The 16,333-nt window shown below is 38.4% G+C and overlaps 3 protein-coding genes across 3 annotated transcripts; 2 read left to right on the top strand and 1 right to left on the bottom strand.

Annotated features, from left to right (window-relative positions):
- The first annotated feature begins 3,532 nt into the window (after positions 1–3,532).
- LOC115622041 lies at positions 3,533–4,459 on the top strand. Its single transcript, XM_030515909.1, has 2 exons — positions 3,533–3,760; positions 3,833–4,459. The coding sequence occupies exons 1-2, from the start codon at positions 3,533–3,535 to the stop codon at positions 4,457–4,459; spliced, it is 855 nt and encodes a 284-aa protein (XP_030371769.1).
- Positions 4,460–6,684: 2,225 nt separating this feature from the next.
- LOC115621799 (glutathione S-transferase 1-1-like) lies at positions 6,685–7,472 on the bottom strand. The gene has a single exon (XM_030515577.1). The coding sequence runs from the start codon at positions 7,447–7,449 to the stop codon at positions 6,808–6,810; it is 642 nt and encodes a 213-aa protein (XP_030371437.1). The 5' UTR covers positions 7,450–7,472; the 3' UTR covers positions 6,685–6,807.
- Positions 7,473–15,142: 7,670 nt separating this feature from the next.
- Positions 15,143–16,329, top strand: LOC115621800 (glutathione S-transferase 1-1). Its single transcript, XM_030515579.1, has 2 exons — positions 15,143–15,183; positions 15,516–16,329. The coding sequence occupies exon 2, from the start codon at positions 15,520–15,522 to the stop codon at positions 16,144–16,146; it is 627 nt and encodes a 208-aa protein (XP_030371439.1). The 5' UTR covers positions 15,143–15,183; positions 15,516–15,519; the 3' UTR covers positions 16,147–16,329.
- Positions 16,330–16,333: the final 4 nt, after the last annotated feature.

Here is a 16,333-nt window from a genome sequence, read left to right as displayed (position 1 = left end):
ATTTGCTTGGCTTTTCAACTATTTCGGCCTAAACTTAAGTTTTTTTTTTTGTTTTGGTCCATTAAGTGAATATTAAGCTATCGGAAATAAGCTTTTTTTTTTGTTTTGATAAAACTTTAATTTTACTGTTATTATTTACAACAACTTAAATTAAACTTATAGAAATATACAAATAAGCATTGGAACTTTCATGCAGTTGTAACTGAAATTATATGGAATTGAAACGTTAAAGCATACTTTTGGGGCGCGGCTTAAATGAAAGTTTGTTCATTGCATACTTTTAAGCGTGTGCGTTGCTAATGTTTTTGCTAGTGTTGTATAAATTCACAAACTAAGGCATACTTTAAAGGTACGACTATTTAAAAATTAAACCATATTAGGTTTACATTATCCCGTAATTAGCAGCTTGCCTCGGTTGTTTTTCATTTTTTTTGCGAAAAAGTCTATGTTCTTCAAGCAATTTACTTGCGCGGCTTGCATGTAAATTATGACTTCTACCACTTTGCATTTTCAGTAACTATCATAAATTGCCTGCAGCTACAAGCATGTGCTTAAGACAAATACATACATATGTACATACATACTTATATAATAAATAATGCACCGCTCGTCTACTCACACGATCTTATGGACGAGCTTGTGCTGCACCACGGCCACCGAATCTATATCTATGCAGTTCCCCAGTGTGTTGTATGGTGTTGAGCGCGTTCAACTGTCGCCAGACCCTGCTGAGTGTTGAGTGTGTCCTGTCGGAGTCCTGGGCTCCTGCTGCTGCTTCTATTTCTGCTATTAATGATGAGGATGTTACGCTTTGTGTTAACTTGCCAAACAGTCCGTTGATATATCCTTGGGCCTGTCTAAATTTCGTGGTGCTCGTACAGGCGGCAACGGCGGCAGGACATGTCGTCGCTATCTGTTTATTTTTTGTTATGCTGTTTTCGTTTTTAGTTTCATAACGAACGTTGCCGGGACGACCGTCCTCGAATCGTGTGCTGCTTCGTTCGCCTAACGTGTGTACACCTGAGCCACCCGTTTTGTTGGGGCAGAGGGGCACGGCTGGTTAAACTGCCCTAAAGCGACGAAACTCGGTCAGAATTGGTTCGTGCTTAGTCTAAAATTATACCACTACATAATTTCCTTTTCGTATATTTTATTTTTTATTGATTGCTACAGCTCTTTTCCAAATGAATGCGCCAGCCAGATGGGCGGCATTTACAACATCAATTAAGTTGAAGTGTTTTAGGGTAGCATGTTATTTGAATGTGTTTATTGCAATATTTCGTTCACATCGAAAGTTAGCGTGTCTGTCTTTGCAAATGTACTATATGCACTTGTATCGGAAATACACTTTCCCTTGCAGTTACATGGACTGACAAGTGCATTAGTTTCAGATTCAAGGAATTTAACGGCCGTTAATACAAACATATTGAACGTCAAGAAGAATCAACAAAAATGCAATTGTTCAATATGCATTTTATATATACAAGTACATACTAAGTATACAAGTATATACATTTATGTACTGTGACCAATAATTGAATTGCTGCTTGAACTGCAATTAGTTTTAAAACAGAGAAGTTGGCAGAGAAGTTTCTCAAGAATATTTGATAACGTTGCTTAGGGTTTTTAAAAAGTCTCGTTCATCAACCAAGACGTGAAAATATAAATTTTTATGTTCTGTACCTGAATGGTGCAAAATTTCGCTTATAAATTTTCTTAACATTTTTAAATTTAAATGAAATTTCTTTTTTTTTTTTTTTTTTTTTTTACATATATACAATTTATTAAACTAGTTTTCTACTACCAATATGGCAGCTTAAGCTAGTTAAAAGTTAGGGAATACAAAAGTTGTCTATAGTAAGCATCTATAGGACGCACTTATATCTATGTACATATATACAATATTTACAATGTTTTACATTAGAAATGAAATTATATTTTATGATATATATTATATATTTTATACAAGGGATCTTGTGGGGAGATCCTTTGGATGGCACTTCTTCAATCTTCTCTTCTTAGGTTTGGACAGGAGCCGCCTCGCTAGTGCGTTGAGGTGACTGCCGAGTCGCTTCTCGTAATTGCTTGCGTGCATTTGAATGACATCGCCAACCTTGGGGACACATAAGTCTCTTTCGATGTCCCTAGTGCGCATATACCAGGGAGCGTTGCATATTTTTCTGAGTATTTTAGCTTGCGCAACTCTTATTTTATTTAGGTTCGATGCAGCGGCAATGCCATAAATTGGTAGCGCATACTTCCATATTGGACTTAATATGGACTTGTATACTGTCACCTTACTGTGCAGAGACAGCTTGTTGCAGGGTGCAAGCAGCCATGCCATCTTTCCGGCTTTTGCCATGACCGATCGCTTGACCATTGTTGTATGCTTGCTGAAGTTGAGTCTTCTGTCCAGAATGACACCAAGATATTTGTGCGAATTTGTATGACTGAGCGTGGACCCCAACATTGTGATATCTCTGCATGACGACGGCCTTGTTGTAAATGTGACATTCGCACACTTGCTGGCGTTGATACCAATGTTCCAATTCAGAGCCCACTTCTCGAAACTACTTACATACTGCTGTAAGGCTTCCGAAGCTACATCGATATCTCTGCATCTGGTAAGCACCGCAGTGTCGTCTGCGTAAGTAGCTAAAATGAAATTTCAAATAGGTTTGGAGAATTGTTTATGTAGCTTTGCAATTGTAAACAGTATTGACGAAAATGGGTGGAAAAAACTAAAAATTCGTATTATGGGATCATTACAGGATCAGCCATTTTAGAAATCCAGAGAGGCAGTGGAAAAACTGAACGACAAGACCGATTTCTATCGTCAGGCTGATTAAGAATGTAAATTTACTTTATGTATATGAGTTCGGAGATGTTTCCCTTTTCCTGTTAAAAACAAGGTATGAAAGGTATCATCAACCTTTAAGTATAAGGGAACTTTTTACTTATGATAGTTCCATGATTTAATAATGGATTCGAGAAACATATAATAAGTAATAGACGATTCTCGAGATACAATCAAATTGCTAAAAAGCTGCCCACTTCATTAAGTACTAAAATTATACAAATTTCATGCTGAATTTAAAAGGTTAACACGTGCTGTAATTATCGTGAATGGGCGACATTTCTTGTCACGCACACAGCTTTATCTGAGCATCTACGGGTAATAGCTAATAGTTGGCCATTTATTTCAGCCACGACTGTGAGTGTCATAAACGTTAGGTTATTTTGCACGCACATTTGTCGCACTTGACGGTTACCTGGCTGGTAAGGCAGGTAAATACTTGTAGACAACAATGGGAGAACTGAAAAATTCTAAAAATCCAAAGGACATTAGCGTAACCGAATTTCCCGGAATGTGTGACATTAATTGCCACCAGACAGCGCTCAAAATGTGTGAAAATATATGTGGAGGACTCCAGGCATATAGGCGAACCTATAAATGCAGCGACCAGCGCAGCAGGATGCTTAGTCCTAAGCAGGATTCTGAGCCAGTCAAGTTAAAGAAAGGAGCTTGAAAATGATTTGCGGAAATGTAAGCAGAGTCGGCTCTGCTGTGTTGTTGCTGTTGCTTTGGCGTGGAACACTTGTGGCTTCAGTGCCAGCACTGGAAAGTGCGCCGCCGGCAGCGACACCTAATTCCATAGAGGAGATGAACAAGCTGCCCGATAGCAACGGGGATAGTAGTCTGACACAGGCAACGGTTGCCAACGAAACGAGTCAAAGAGAGCCACAAGAACAGTCTGTGGTAAGCTATTAAAACACTATTTAGTCAATCACTTTGCTAACATCAATCAATGCTTTATTTCGAAATCCGCAGCCCGACAATGTGGTTACGGGCAGCAGCCTAGAACCGTCGTCAATATATGCTAGCGGTCTCATCACACCCGAGGCCTTCCAGCAATATCTACACCAGTATGGTGCCGCTGCGGGCTATGCACCCTATGCCGGAGCCTATCCCGCGCCCATCGCTAACGCACCCGGAATTTATCCATATCCTGGTCCCATAGTCGTGCAGACTGGCTACGAAGGATACTTAGTGCCTGCAACTGTCGCTGCGGCAGGCGAGGTTAGTGGCACATCTGCGGTTAGTTCCACATCGACGCCATCCACAAATCCACTGATGGCCTTCATCTCGAAACTGCTGCCAACGATTCTGATGTCGACACTGTTCCGCATCGCTGCCGTCATCCTTTCCGCCGTGGGCATTATAATCTTTGGTGGTGCCATCACCAACGCGGTCTGCCGTCTGACACCCATTTGTGATTTTCAGAGCAAGGCCGTTGATTATTTGCGGTCGGGTGGCGCTGAGGATGTCGGCCGCATGTTAGCCGAGGAAATGACTCCGGAACGTGTGCGCCGAGCCACGGAATTTGTGCGCAACGCCATTCGAAAGTATCGCCAGTTGCAGAAGCTTGCTGAGAGCCACGACGAGAAGGCGGACTAGACGTGGAGCGGTGTTAAGCATATTGAGATTAAGTTTTATTAGTAGACCATTAAGTGCGCATATAAAAGAACATGCATTGTGTGGTATGTAAATAAAAAATCAAATGACTAATGGGACCAACAAAATCCGTAAGCGTCATATATATTATGCGTTTCGTTGCAACACGACTAAGGATAACTCTGACGCTATTACATAAGTATAGAAGAAGAGCTACTCCATGAAGACTTAACGGCCTTGATGACAAATGGGCAGAGCTAAGAGAAAGCATATGCATTTACTGTGATGTCAACCCTGTACCGGAAAGGTATACTAGAAGGTCTAAGCCCCATATATTATAAGTATATGATCATCATAATCGGCTGAGTCAATACATTCGTAGACTTGTCAGTCTTTCTATCCGTATATACACTTTTGAAACATAACAGTTTTTGTCACCTAAGTTGGCAATAGACTATCCATCTGTCCTATCCATCTGTCCTACCCATTTGTCCTATCCATCTGTCCTATCTGACTGCCTTAGAACCAATTGTAAAGTAAATCTTAGCACCAAACACATTTTTTATTATTATTACGATATCGTTACCAAAATGATGTTTGTGAGGTTTTTATCGTACCTCAATAAAAAATTGGTACACTTTATCATAAAGCAATAAAATCGATTCGTTTACTAAATTTTTTGTTAAAGCACGGTGGGGTATACATACACTCTATACAACGAGTTAAAATCTTATCTCCTACTACTTGTACATTGTAGTCGAAACCTTGGCAATACAAAGATTCTAGAATAAATGTATGACAGTTTTCCTTTACTTACTTTCTTAGTCGTGATACTATCGTCGTTGGCGATAGCAATGTTTACCTTTTAATTTAATATGATAATCATAGAAGCTCTACTTAATACAGTAACTGCGACTATTATATTATAAAACTGGCACGCATCAATAAAGTGTATTGATTTTTGCCCCACCTACTTCATTAGTTCAGTTTTCACAAAGACATTGATAGGTCTATTTATATAAAATATATATTAAATAAAATATTAACTGAATAAATAATAGAATATTAAAATATTAACACAAATACAAAACGTATTAAAATTGAATCCTTTTGTTACCGCAATTATCTAAATGTGATTTGAACTCACATTCAAAACCATTTTTATACCCTGTATCCGTAGGGTAAAAAGGGTATATTACGTTTGTGCAAAGTATATTAGGTTTGTGCAAAGTATGTAACATGCAAAAGGAAGCATCTCCGACCCCCATAAATTATATATATTCTGAATCAGCATGACAAGAGAAATCGATCTAGACATGTCCGTCCGTCCGTCTGGATGAACACAAGGATCTCAGAAACTATAAAAGCTAGAATAACCAAAGCTAGCATCCAGATTCTCCTAGGTCCGATAAAGGACGAGTTTATTTTTTTTTTTAATTTTCCTTCCCTTCCCCCGCTACAGAATTTCGTCAATAGCGTCCACATTTTATTCAATTCGGTCAATTCTAAGAAAAGTTATTAGCGAAACAAATTCTCTACAGTACAACCCCCACAAACTGCAGCAACAAGTTCGCTCTTCTTCTTCCTCTTTTTGCTGCTGCTATGGGCGCATATAACTCAGTGACGGAAGTTTACCTGGGTACAGGGTATTACACTGTTGGGCTTGCTCGACTGTAGCGTTCTCTCTTGTTTATAATATGTATAAAGCGGAAATAAATTCGCGCCGTTACGTTAGTTACAATTAGTATGCCCGCTTAAAATATATTTTTAACTCACATTTCAAACCTCGCTTTTCACATCACATATCTCGATGCCAAGAATTCCAATGCCATAAGCGTCACGATTATCTAGTATCTGAGTTAGCAAAGCATTGGCATTTGTTCTAATCGTGAAACAGTCAACGGCCCGCGAGCGGATTTAAAGCCCGATAACTGAAATTATCGCGTGTATTGTAGTTAGTTTGATTAGAATTCACAATACTAATAGATATAGCATAGCCGAGTCGTTACATAATCGTAGTATGATAAAGTTCTTGCACTTGATTTATCATATTATAATGTAATTCTTTGCATTCTATCAATGTCAATTCCTTTGTTTTCAAATTTTAGAGTTAACTCAAAATTGTTGGATTTTCTGAAGTGTTAATGGATTTCTTTTTTCCCGTAACGAATTCGATCTCAATTGATGATTGAATTCTGCAAAACCTGTTCTTGCTTCACCACGAAACGTAGAATTGAATATATGTACTTGTATATTTGAATGAATAATAATTAAAAATAAAAGTAACACTGTATACTAAATTGTAATTAAATAAATATACTATTTGTTGATCACAACAAATAAACGTTAGCCTAGGCTTTTTTGAAGTCTGCAATGCGTTTTTTCAGATCCTCCAGGCCCGCTAGGTTCTCATCCCAGCCGGGAGTCACCTTTTTAGCATTCTCGTACCACTTGGCCACATTCGAATAATTCTTGATACCAAAACCAGCCACATCAAATGTAGAAACGGTGGCCAAAATGGTAATATCAGCCACAGTCAGATGATCTCCAGCCACGTACTGCTGCCCCTCCAAGAAGGTGTTGAGGAAGCCAAATGCTTTTTCAATTTCCTTAAATTTTTCGGGATCGGCGGGTGTCTTGAACCGAAACTGTGGATAGTAATAGTCGGCGAAGCTCTTGTACAGCGTGCCCATGTCGAAGTACAGGCGTTGATTGACCAAAGCCTGCTGCTGGGGATCCTTGGGAAAGAGCGAGTCATCCTTGCCATACTTCTCGGCCAAGTAGACAATAATGGCACGCGATTCCCAAATCGAGAACCCATTGTCCACCAGAGTGGGAATTGTGTGCTGTGGATTGATTTTAATAAACTCTGGCTTGAGCTGCTCGCCCTCCATGGTTTTCAACAGCTTCTTATTCAGCTCAATTCCCAAAGCCTTGGCCGTCATGATGACAGAGCGGCAGGGGGCAGAGCCGGGCATATAATAAAAGTCCATGGAGCTGTGTGGGTTTATGTGGTGCGCCGAGAATAAGAGAGCATACTGATTTTCGTTGGGTGGAGTGCGAGGCATTTATACACCAATATTTTTACTGTTATCGCAAAAAAACAACTGATTAGATACGAGCAACCGGTCTCTCGCTCTTCAATTAGAGTAGCAGCTTCAACTAATTTGGGTTTTTATTTTTTTTGTTTTCGTCATAAAATAGTGCTTCAAAATCGGAACTGGAAAAATTGTTTGTCACCGTTACTTTTGTAAACATTTGCATGCTGGAATTATTTGTTTTAAATCATATTGTGAAATACAAGTGTTACAGAAGCTTTTCGACTTAAATTGTCTTATCAGTTATAAAACCGTGCCCGTGAATGTGCGAAATTGTTATTAAAAAATAAAACAATTGTATGATTGAGCACATTATTTAAATAGCTTGTTGGCTGTGCATATACACATATGTACAATATACATATGTACTGATTTGTGTGCATGCTTTTTATTTTTGTAATAAAAAACACTTTAGAGCAGCATTCCGCTACTCTTATCGATAGTGCTCCGTCATTTTTTAAGTCACCGGGTGGTACTACTTGCAAGCTTATCTTCTGGAAGTTTTTTTTTGTTTTTTGTTTTGGAGATCGTGGCGATAAAAAGGTACATTTCGAGCATTCAGTTGACGACAAGAATGCTTAGAAAATGGTGAAATAAAATAAAATAAAATAGGTTCTCCGATTTAAAAAGATTCTCGATCGATTGCTGTGAAAGTGTTTAAACAAACAACATTTTCTAATAAAAGTTTAAGATTTTGTTGTACATAAATATATATAAATATATTTTTTTTGCAGTAGAAGATGCATTATTTGTATGAAAGCCATGCTCCCTTGTAATATTAATGATAATTTATTTAGCTGTGTAGATTTGTAGCTCATTGGCTTAGCCAGCAATGCCCTAAAGCTCAAAAAATGCCAGCTAAGCACAAAACAAGCCTTCCGTGTCACGTCCCCTACCAGCAGGCCATGCGGCAGACTTGGATTCTGGCGCTCTCCAACGCTTTGATCAATGACCATATTATATGCAACGTATTATATCATACACCAAATACATACATATATAAACACCCATACATCTATCAGTTAGATGAACGCGCTGCTCACTTAAGCGATCTTTCTCTTTTTTTCGCTTTGTCGCCTCTCTTGTGGTGTTCACTGGCAGAGTTGCGCTGAATTTCGTGAGCAGGTGACGCATAAGCAGGCGGCGTACTGGTCTCTGGTCTCCGGTCTCCGGTCTCCGGTCTGACGCTTCGCCAGTCTCCGTGACCTTTCTCTACATTTTGTTGGAGCCTAACTTGGTAGACCCCCCCCCCCCCATTCGTCTCGCTCTTTTGCTGTGGGAAACTTGTTAGGTAAGTTCTTTTGTTTATGGTTTGCCGATCCAATGAATTCAAAAATTATGTACAAATGAGTAGGTTTCAGGTTTTTACGTTTGTCCAGTCATTTCTAAGATTTTTGGGGGTTTCGGTTTCTATAATATGAATAATAATGTTGCTCATCGGCGCTCAATTTGTGCAGGGGTGCCCCAAGGCAGTGTTCTCGGTCCTACCCTGTATACATTATTTACTGCTGATATGCCTGCACCGCAAGAGATCATTGGAGTAGACGAGGATGACGCACTAATAGCTACTTACGCAGACGACACTGCGGTGCTTACCAGAAGCAGAGATATCGATGTAGCTTCGGAAGCCTTACAGCAGTATGTAAGTAGTTTCGAGAAGTGGGCTCTGAATTGGAACATTGGTATCAACGCCAGCAAGTGTGCGAATGTCACATTTACAACAAGGCCGTCGTCATGCGGAGATATCACAATGTTGGGGTCCACGCTCAGTCATACAAATTCGCACAAATATCTTGGTGTAATTCTGGACAGAAGACTCAACTTCAGCAAGCATACAACAATGGTGAAGCGATCGGTCATGGCGAAAGCCGGAAAGATGGCATGGCTGCTTGCACCATGCAACAAGCTGTCCCTGCACAGTAAGGTGACAGTATACAAGTCCATATTAAGTCCAATATGGAAGTATGCGCTACCAATTTATGGCATTGCCGCTGCTTCAAACCTAAACAAAATAAGAGTTGCGCAAGCTAAAATACTTAGAAAAATATGCAACGCTCCCTGGTATATGCGCACTAGGGACATCGAAAGAGACTTATGTGTCCCCAAGGTTGGCGATGTCATTCAAATGCACGCAAGCAATTACGAGAAGCGACTCGGCAGTCACCCCAACGCACTAGCGAGGCGGCTCCTGTCCAAACCTAAGAAGAGAAGACTGAAGAAGTGCCATCCAAAGGATCTCCCCACAAGAGCCCTTGTATAAAATACATAGTATATATCATAAAATATAATCATTTTTCATGTAAAACATTGTAAATATTGTATATATGTACATAGATATAAGTGCGTCCTATAGATGCTTACTATAGACAACTTTTGTATTCCCTAACTTTCAACTAGCTTAAGCTGCCATATTGGTAGTAGAAAACTAGTTTAATAAATTGTATATATGTAAAAAGTCAAAATGTTGCTCATCAAAAGTTGTCACAGATTGTTGGCCGCTTGGATTCTTCTAGAAGTGAGATGTTCGCTCTTATGGGGAAGTTTGTCAAGCTCTTCACGAAGTGACGCATATCTTGACGTTTGCCTTGAGGGAGCACCACACTGACGTGTACATATGTATGTATCTATGTATGTACATATGTATATGTACATAAGGCCTGCGAAATAAGTCACCTTATCAACATATTTTTCTTAATTAAAACAAAAATCTTCGATATTTTAAAATGATTGTAATTTTTCCTTAAACTTTATAAAATGACAGTTTAAATTCAGTTTAGTAATATTTAAGAAATTATAAGAAACTTTTTTAAAAATTAAATGAAAATTTTTCCGAACGAAATAATTGAACTGATCAAATTCAAAAAACTATATTTATATCTCGATTTACTTGTGTTTTTAGCGGTAATTGTTTAGATATGTCCTCCATTACTATTAATTACTCTTAACATGCGATCTGGCATTGAACTAACCAAGTCTTGAAGAAGTGATCCGTCCAATTTGGCCCACTCTGTTACGATTGCTTCTTTTAATTCTTTCAAGGATCTAAATTGTCTGCCATGCATGTAAACCTTACTGGAAAGGATTCCCCAAAGGTTCTCTATGGGATTAAGATCTGGACTTTTTGCAGGCCACATCAAAAGTGGTATTTTTTTATCCTCAAAAAATTGTTTTGTGCGTTTTGAGACATGGATTGGAGCATTGTCCTGCTGGAATGTCCAATAATCTTCACACATTTCTTCTCCAAAATGAATCAGGTTTTCGTCCAATAGCTCTACATAGTTTTCGGAGTTCATTTTATGTGAGACAAAGCATATAGGACTCTTTCCACCAAAGCAAAATGCAGCCCACACCATTAGCGATCCTCCTTGAAAATTGCGCGACACTTTCATTTGTTTGGGGGTCCTGAGGTCACGATAATAATATTGATACCCATCTGGTCCATCTAAATTAAATTTTTTTCATCACTGAAAATCATTTTTTTCCACTCCAGGTCCCAAAACTTATGCATTTCTGCATAGTGCATGCGGGCAACTTTGTGCCGAGGAAGTAGTTCACATTTGACGGTTTTTTTTTTCATATGAAATGAATTGATCGGCTCGTAAAATTTGTTGCACGCGACGTTTTGACACTGAGAGATCCAGTTCCTGACAAATTTCGCCTGCGCTCAAGTTTTCTTTGAGTGCTAACGATTTTATTCTCCTCTTATCGCGATTTTGTACCAATGGCGGGCGACCGGAGCGTGGCTTTTTTCCGTGGTGTTCGGGGTCTTTCAAAAACTTTTGTATAGTAAAAAAGCTCCTTTGTATTTTGGAAGCAATTTCACGTAAGGGCATTCCAGTTTCTCGATATACTAATATTTTAGCTCTTTCTTTATCAGATAGGTAACGGCTTTGATGCATTTCTACTAAAATTATGGTTAATTATAATCTGATCTAATATTCTAAGCCTGGGTTAAAGTGTAAACTCACTTATTTAATTTTTTTAATTATAAATCCCAAAATTTTGATGAAAATGGCCCTTGAATGCACTGGTACAATGACAAAAACTGATTTGATCAGCTCAATTATTTCGTTCTGTAAAGAGAGGCAGCAGCAATTTTCGATAGAAATAACGGTAGTAATAACGGATTTCTGCTTCTCCTTACTGTTTTAAGCAAGAGAATTAGATGAAAGCAAACTATGCAAAAAATGAAGTGGAAAACATAAATGGTAAATCTGTGGCATTACGTTATAAGCATGATAAGGTGACTTATTTCGCAGACCTTACATACGTATTTGACATGACAGTGTTTTGCTGTGATTGTTTGCTTTAATTTTTGCTGCCTCATGCTGATAGTTCGCCTCACAGCGTTCTCCTGACACATGTATTCTCTGAGAATTTGTGATCGATATGCAAGTGTTTTCAGTTACACATTAAATTGGCTTTGCAATCCATATACAAATATGGTCGACAACACCGGGCCAAAACAAGTTGTTTGGAATTACTACAGCGCAGCTGGTTTGTGGCATTAAAAAATGTGGTTTGTACTTGCCGAATAATAGAGTCGACTCGTAATGGTGGCAAAACTCTTTGCGGTCATTTGAGCCATTGGCTCTGGCCCAAGCCATTAACAGAGCAGTGACTTCCATTTGCGACCCAAGCAATGACAAAGGTACATATTTCAGATGTGGGAGCAGTATAGCCTTATACTCGTAATTGCAGCTGTGCGTGTCTATAGATATCTCCAATGGACACCCACTCTGAGGGGCGACATGACATGCTAAAATATGAACACCAAGTTAATCGATAGAAATGACTGTATGTAGGCAGACCTGACTGTGTGTTTTTGAAGTACAAACATATGTACATACTACTATTACATACATATATATAAGTAGTAGTATATACTTTCGCTTTTATTTCACCAGCTGTGACGGGTAAAGGAAAAATGTAAGCTGATCGCCGATAGGGAATGACGTTATCAAAAAGGTCAAGTCATGAAAAGCAATTACTCGAGCTCCGTGTTTTATCCAACCCTTTTGTGATATGTCGTTCAAATTCAGAGATTAGTACTAGTTAATAATTATAATGATAATATAAAACTTAAAGAAAAATACTTATTAATTATTATTATTATTGTGAGCTTCATATAATAAAAGCATAGCTTCCAATCCATTGTTATTTGCTGCTTAAAGATATAAGAGGGAAATACAATCATATCCGATTCCTTATATGATGTCATACATACTATATGTACATATCTTTATTACGTAAGGGAGCTGCGGCTTTGCGATTTATGGATTCAATTGTGCCGTAAAATGCACAGTTTTTAGATGAATACAATATTTTTTGACGGACGTACTATGTATGTATGTATGTATATTAATGTTGGTATGTACGTTTGTGTGCATATTTCTTTCTTTCTTTAATGCGTAACAAACATTCATAGGTATTTATAATACCCATTGCTAAGTTGATTTGTGGAGGTATGAATAGCCATTTAAAGTTCCAAACGTTTTACTTGTATACACGAAAAAAAGAACACAAAAGAATTCTGAAAATGAGCTGTCTGTCATTCAAATTCTGTAAAATCCCAAAGAGTATCGAATTAACATATTTGCATATGTACATATATACATACATACATACACATTTATATGCATTTATTTTTTCATATTGATATTCCAATTTTTTCTAAACGCTGCGAACGTTTAGACATACTCGAAAATAAGTCAATAGAATGCTAAAATGCAAGTCAATGCACCTTGCTTTGCAGAAGAGTGCATTCATATGTATATAGTATGTATGATTATAAGTATTTACATACATACATGTACAATGTACATGTAACATTTATGGAGTTTGCTAACATATTTGAACAATCTTTGGAGAGCAATGTGTAGAGAATATTTGGCTTTCTGCCAACTGCTGATACGCGACCGGCAGTTACCAGCCGGCAGTTGATATGAATTTAAGTTTGATTTTCAAAATACATACATACATACAAATACAAATGTATGTATGTATACATATGTGTTTTTGCACAAGCTGATAAAAAATATTGTGTTTATTTTTGATTTTAAAATATGTTTATGTATGTATAAACATATATGTATGTATGTATGTACTTGTGTATATACGAATGCAAATAAAATTAGCTTGGCAGCTGCCTTATTTAATAATATTAGTATGAAACCCACAGAGGCAAAGCTACGATTAACCCAAAGGCAATTATATTTAAACATATACCCAGCACATGAAATTATAATATGTTTGTGTGTAAGCTCTATTGTGTATGTCTGTTTGTATAAGCATTAGAAGATAAATAAGCAGACACAGCCAACCAGGCAAACACAAGCGGCAAATATGTATGTTTGTATGTAGATATGTACACATACATATGTATATGAATTGGCAGACGAAAAGAAATGATGAACTACCCAAAAACATGAGAGCAAGAAAGAGGGAGAGAGAGAAACGAATATGATCAAAAACAACTCTCCATAAGTTTATGTACACATTCTCTTAATTGCTTTATACTTTTGTACATATGTACATATATATGTGTGTGTATGTACGTATCAATGTTAGTAGATCAACAAAATAATGCAAGTTCATTAGAAAGCTGCACCTTGTTGCAAAATGTTGGCTGTGGCACAACAAGTGAAGGGCGTGCTCCACTGTCACAAACATGTACATATACATACATACGTACATACATACGTACATACATACGTACATACATACGTACATACATACGTACATACATACGTACATACATACGTACATATAATGAGCCTTACATCGCCCTGTAGTACTTAGATTCAGCGTTTCCACAGTCACCAGGGGTCATCGCGACTTTTGTAAAGTATTTCAAGCGTTCAAAATTTTAATTTCGATTTTTCAAATCCAGCAGAAGAGAAAAACCAATTAGAACACAACAACTGTTTACCCATTGTGAGGTAATGTTAAAGTGTTGAGCGCCAAAAAAATAGTACAAATATTTCAATGGCAGGTGTTCGAATCCCGGTTAGTAACAATAATAAAATCAAAAATGAAAATAAAGACTTACGGAAAATAGCGAAAAAAAATGATAAACATACAGTAAAAAGACAAAAATGATCATTTAAGTACATTTGTCACCGGCAAGAGATAAACGCCAAAGCAGGGCCGACCCTTTGAAATCGAACATCGACATTCGAATAGCAATGGACATGGCTCTGTAAAATTAGTAAGCCCTAAGGAATAACCAACGCAGGGCTGGCGACCGTGTTACTCTAGGGGAATTTTTGTGTATATTTCGATTGTTTTATCCACGTCATGCACACAGACAGAGCTCATACAGAAACAGAAACAGAGACCGGTCCCCCGGTCACAAACACGCGAAAACAATTCGCTATGTGACGCGGCTCTCTCCACATAGCGGTGTCTTTTGTTAGGCCCCTGCCCCTTCCCTCATTTAGATTGTTTGCATGTGCTTGTTGATACATACATACATATGTACATATGTATTCGTGTTGCCGGCATTCGTCAGAGCAGCTTTTCAATGGCGTCTATCCGAGCAACGCTATAAAAGGCAGCGGTCTCTCCAAGCGCACATCAGTCGTTGCTTGTACAGTGCGCCGTGAGTTTTCATCGAGGAAATAAAATGTAAGTTATTTTTGTGTGTGTGTGTGGCGAAAGGAAAAAAAAACTTGTTGAACAAAAAATAACAGTGCGGTGTAGAAATTAAAATATAGTTGAAAAAACTGCCGCGGACAACTTAAGACAAATATCTCAAACATTATGGCTGTGCAAAAGGATTTCGCTTTTGAAATCTATTTTTTATTGTGAAGTACAACAGTTTCGTGCATTTTATAAATGAGTGTACATACTACATACATATGTACGTATGTACATGTGTACATACATATGTATATAGTTATCTATGAAAATATTCCTCTGAAAATGTTCTAATTAGTGCGCTCTGCGTGTCATTGCAGAAATATGGATTTCTACTACTTGCCCGGTTCCTCTCCATGCCGCTCCGTCATCATGACCGCCAAGGCGGTTGGCGTTGAGTTGAACAAAAAGCTCCTCAATCTGCAGGAAGGCGAGCACCTGAAGCCCGAGTTCTTGAAGATCAATCCTCAGCACACCATTCCCACACTGGTGGACAACGGTTTTTCGCTTTGGGAGTCGCGCGCCATTCTGGTCTATTTGGTGGAGAAGTACGGCAAGACCGACTCTCTGTACCCCAAGTGCCCCAAGAAGCGCGCCCTGATCAACCAGCGTCTGTACTTTGATATGGGCACCCTGTACCAGAGCTTTGCCAACTACTACTACCCACAAGTTTTTGCCAAGGCACCCGCAGATCCAGAGGCCTTCAAGAAGATCGAGGCTGCCTTCGATTTCCTAAACACATTCCTGGAGGGTCAAGAATATGCCGCCGGCGATACCCTAACCGTGGCCGATATTGCGCTGGTGGCCAGCGTATCCACCTTCGAGGTGGCTGGCTTCGACATTAGCAAGTACGCCAATGTGAACAAATGGTACGAGAACGCCAAGAAGGTCACACCTGGCTGGGATGAGAACTGGGCCGGCTGCCTGGAGTTCAAGAAATACTTCGATTAAGTGATTTTGATATACGCGATATATATATTTTATATAATACATATTTATTAATGTTCACATACCGATTTGAAATCGTCAAAACATACTCGTTTGTATGTATGTTCGTATGTTAGTTTGCACCAAAGCTGCTGGATGCAAAGAGTTTTCTATGAAATAAAGAGTATTCATTTTTACTGAATAAAACTAA

This window comes from Scaptodrosophila lebanonensis, unplaced genomic scaffold, assembly GCF_003285725.1.
Source record: "Scaptodrosophila lebanonensis strain 11010-0011.00,11010-0021.00 unplaced genomic scaffold, SlebRS2 tig00000024-arrow-pilon, whole genome shotgun sequence".
Classification (NCBI taxonomy): Eukaryota; Metazoa; Arthropoda; class Insecta; order Diptera; family Drosophilidae; genus Scaptodrosophila; species Scaptodrosophila lebanonensis.
This window is presented reverse-complemented; position numbering and strand designations above follow the sequence as displayed.

Bases quoted from the DNA above. Each gene is read 5' to 3' on its own strand.
- LOC115622041 (XM_030515909.1), top strand. From the start codon at position 3,533: ATGATTTGCGGAAATGTAAGCAGAGTCGGCTCTGCTGTGTTGTTGCTG. The intron at 3,761-3,832 runs GTAAGCTATTAA...CGAAATCCGCAG, and splicing joins AGCCACAAGAACAGTCTGTG to CCCGACAATGTGGTTACGGG.
- LOC115621799 (XM_030515577.1), bottom strand. From the start codon at position 7,449: ATGGACTTTTATTATATGCCCGGCTCTGCCCCCTGCCGCTCTGTCATC.
- LOC115621800 (XM_030515579.1), top strand. From the start codon at position 15,520: ATGGATTTCTACTACTTGCCCGGTTCCTCTCCATGCCGCTCCGTCATC.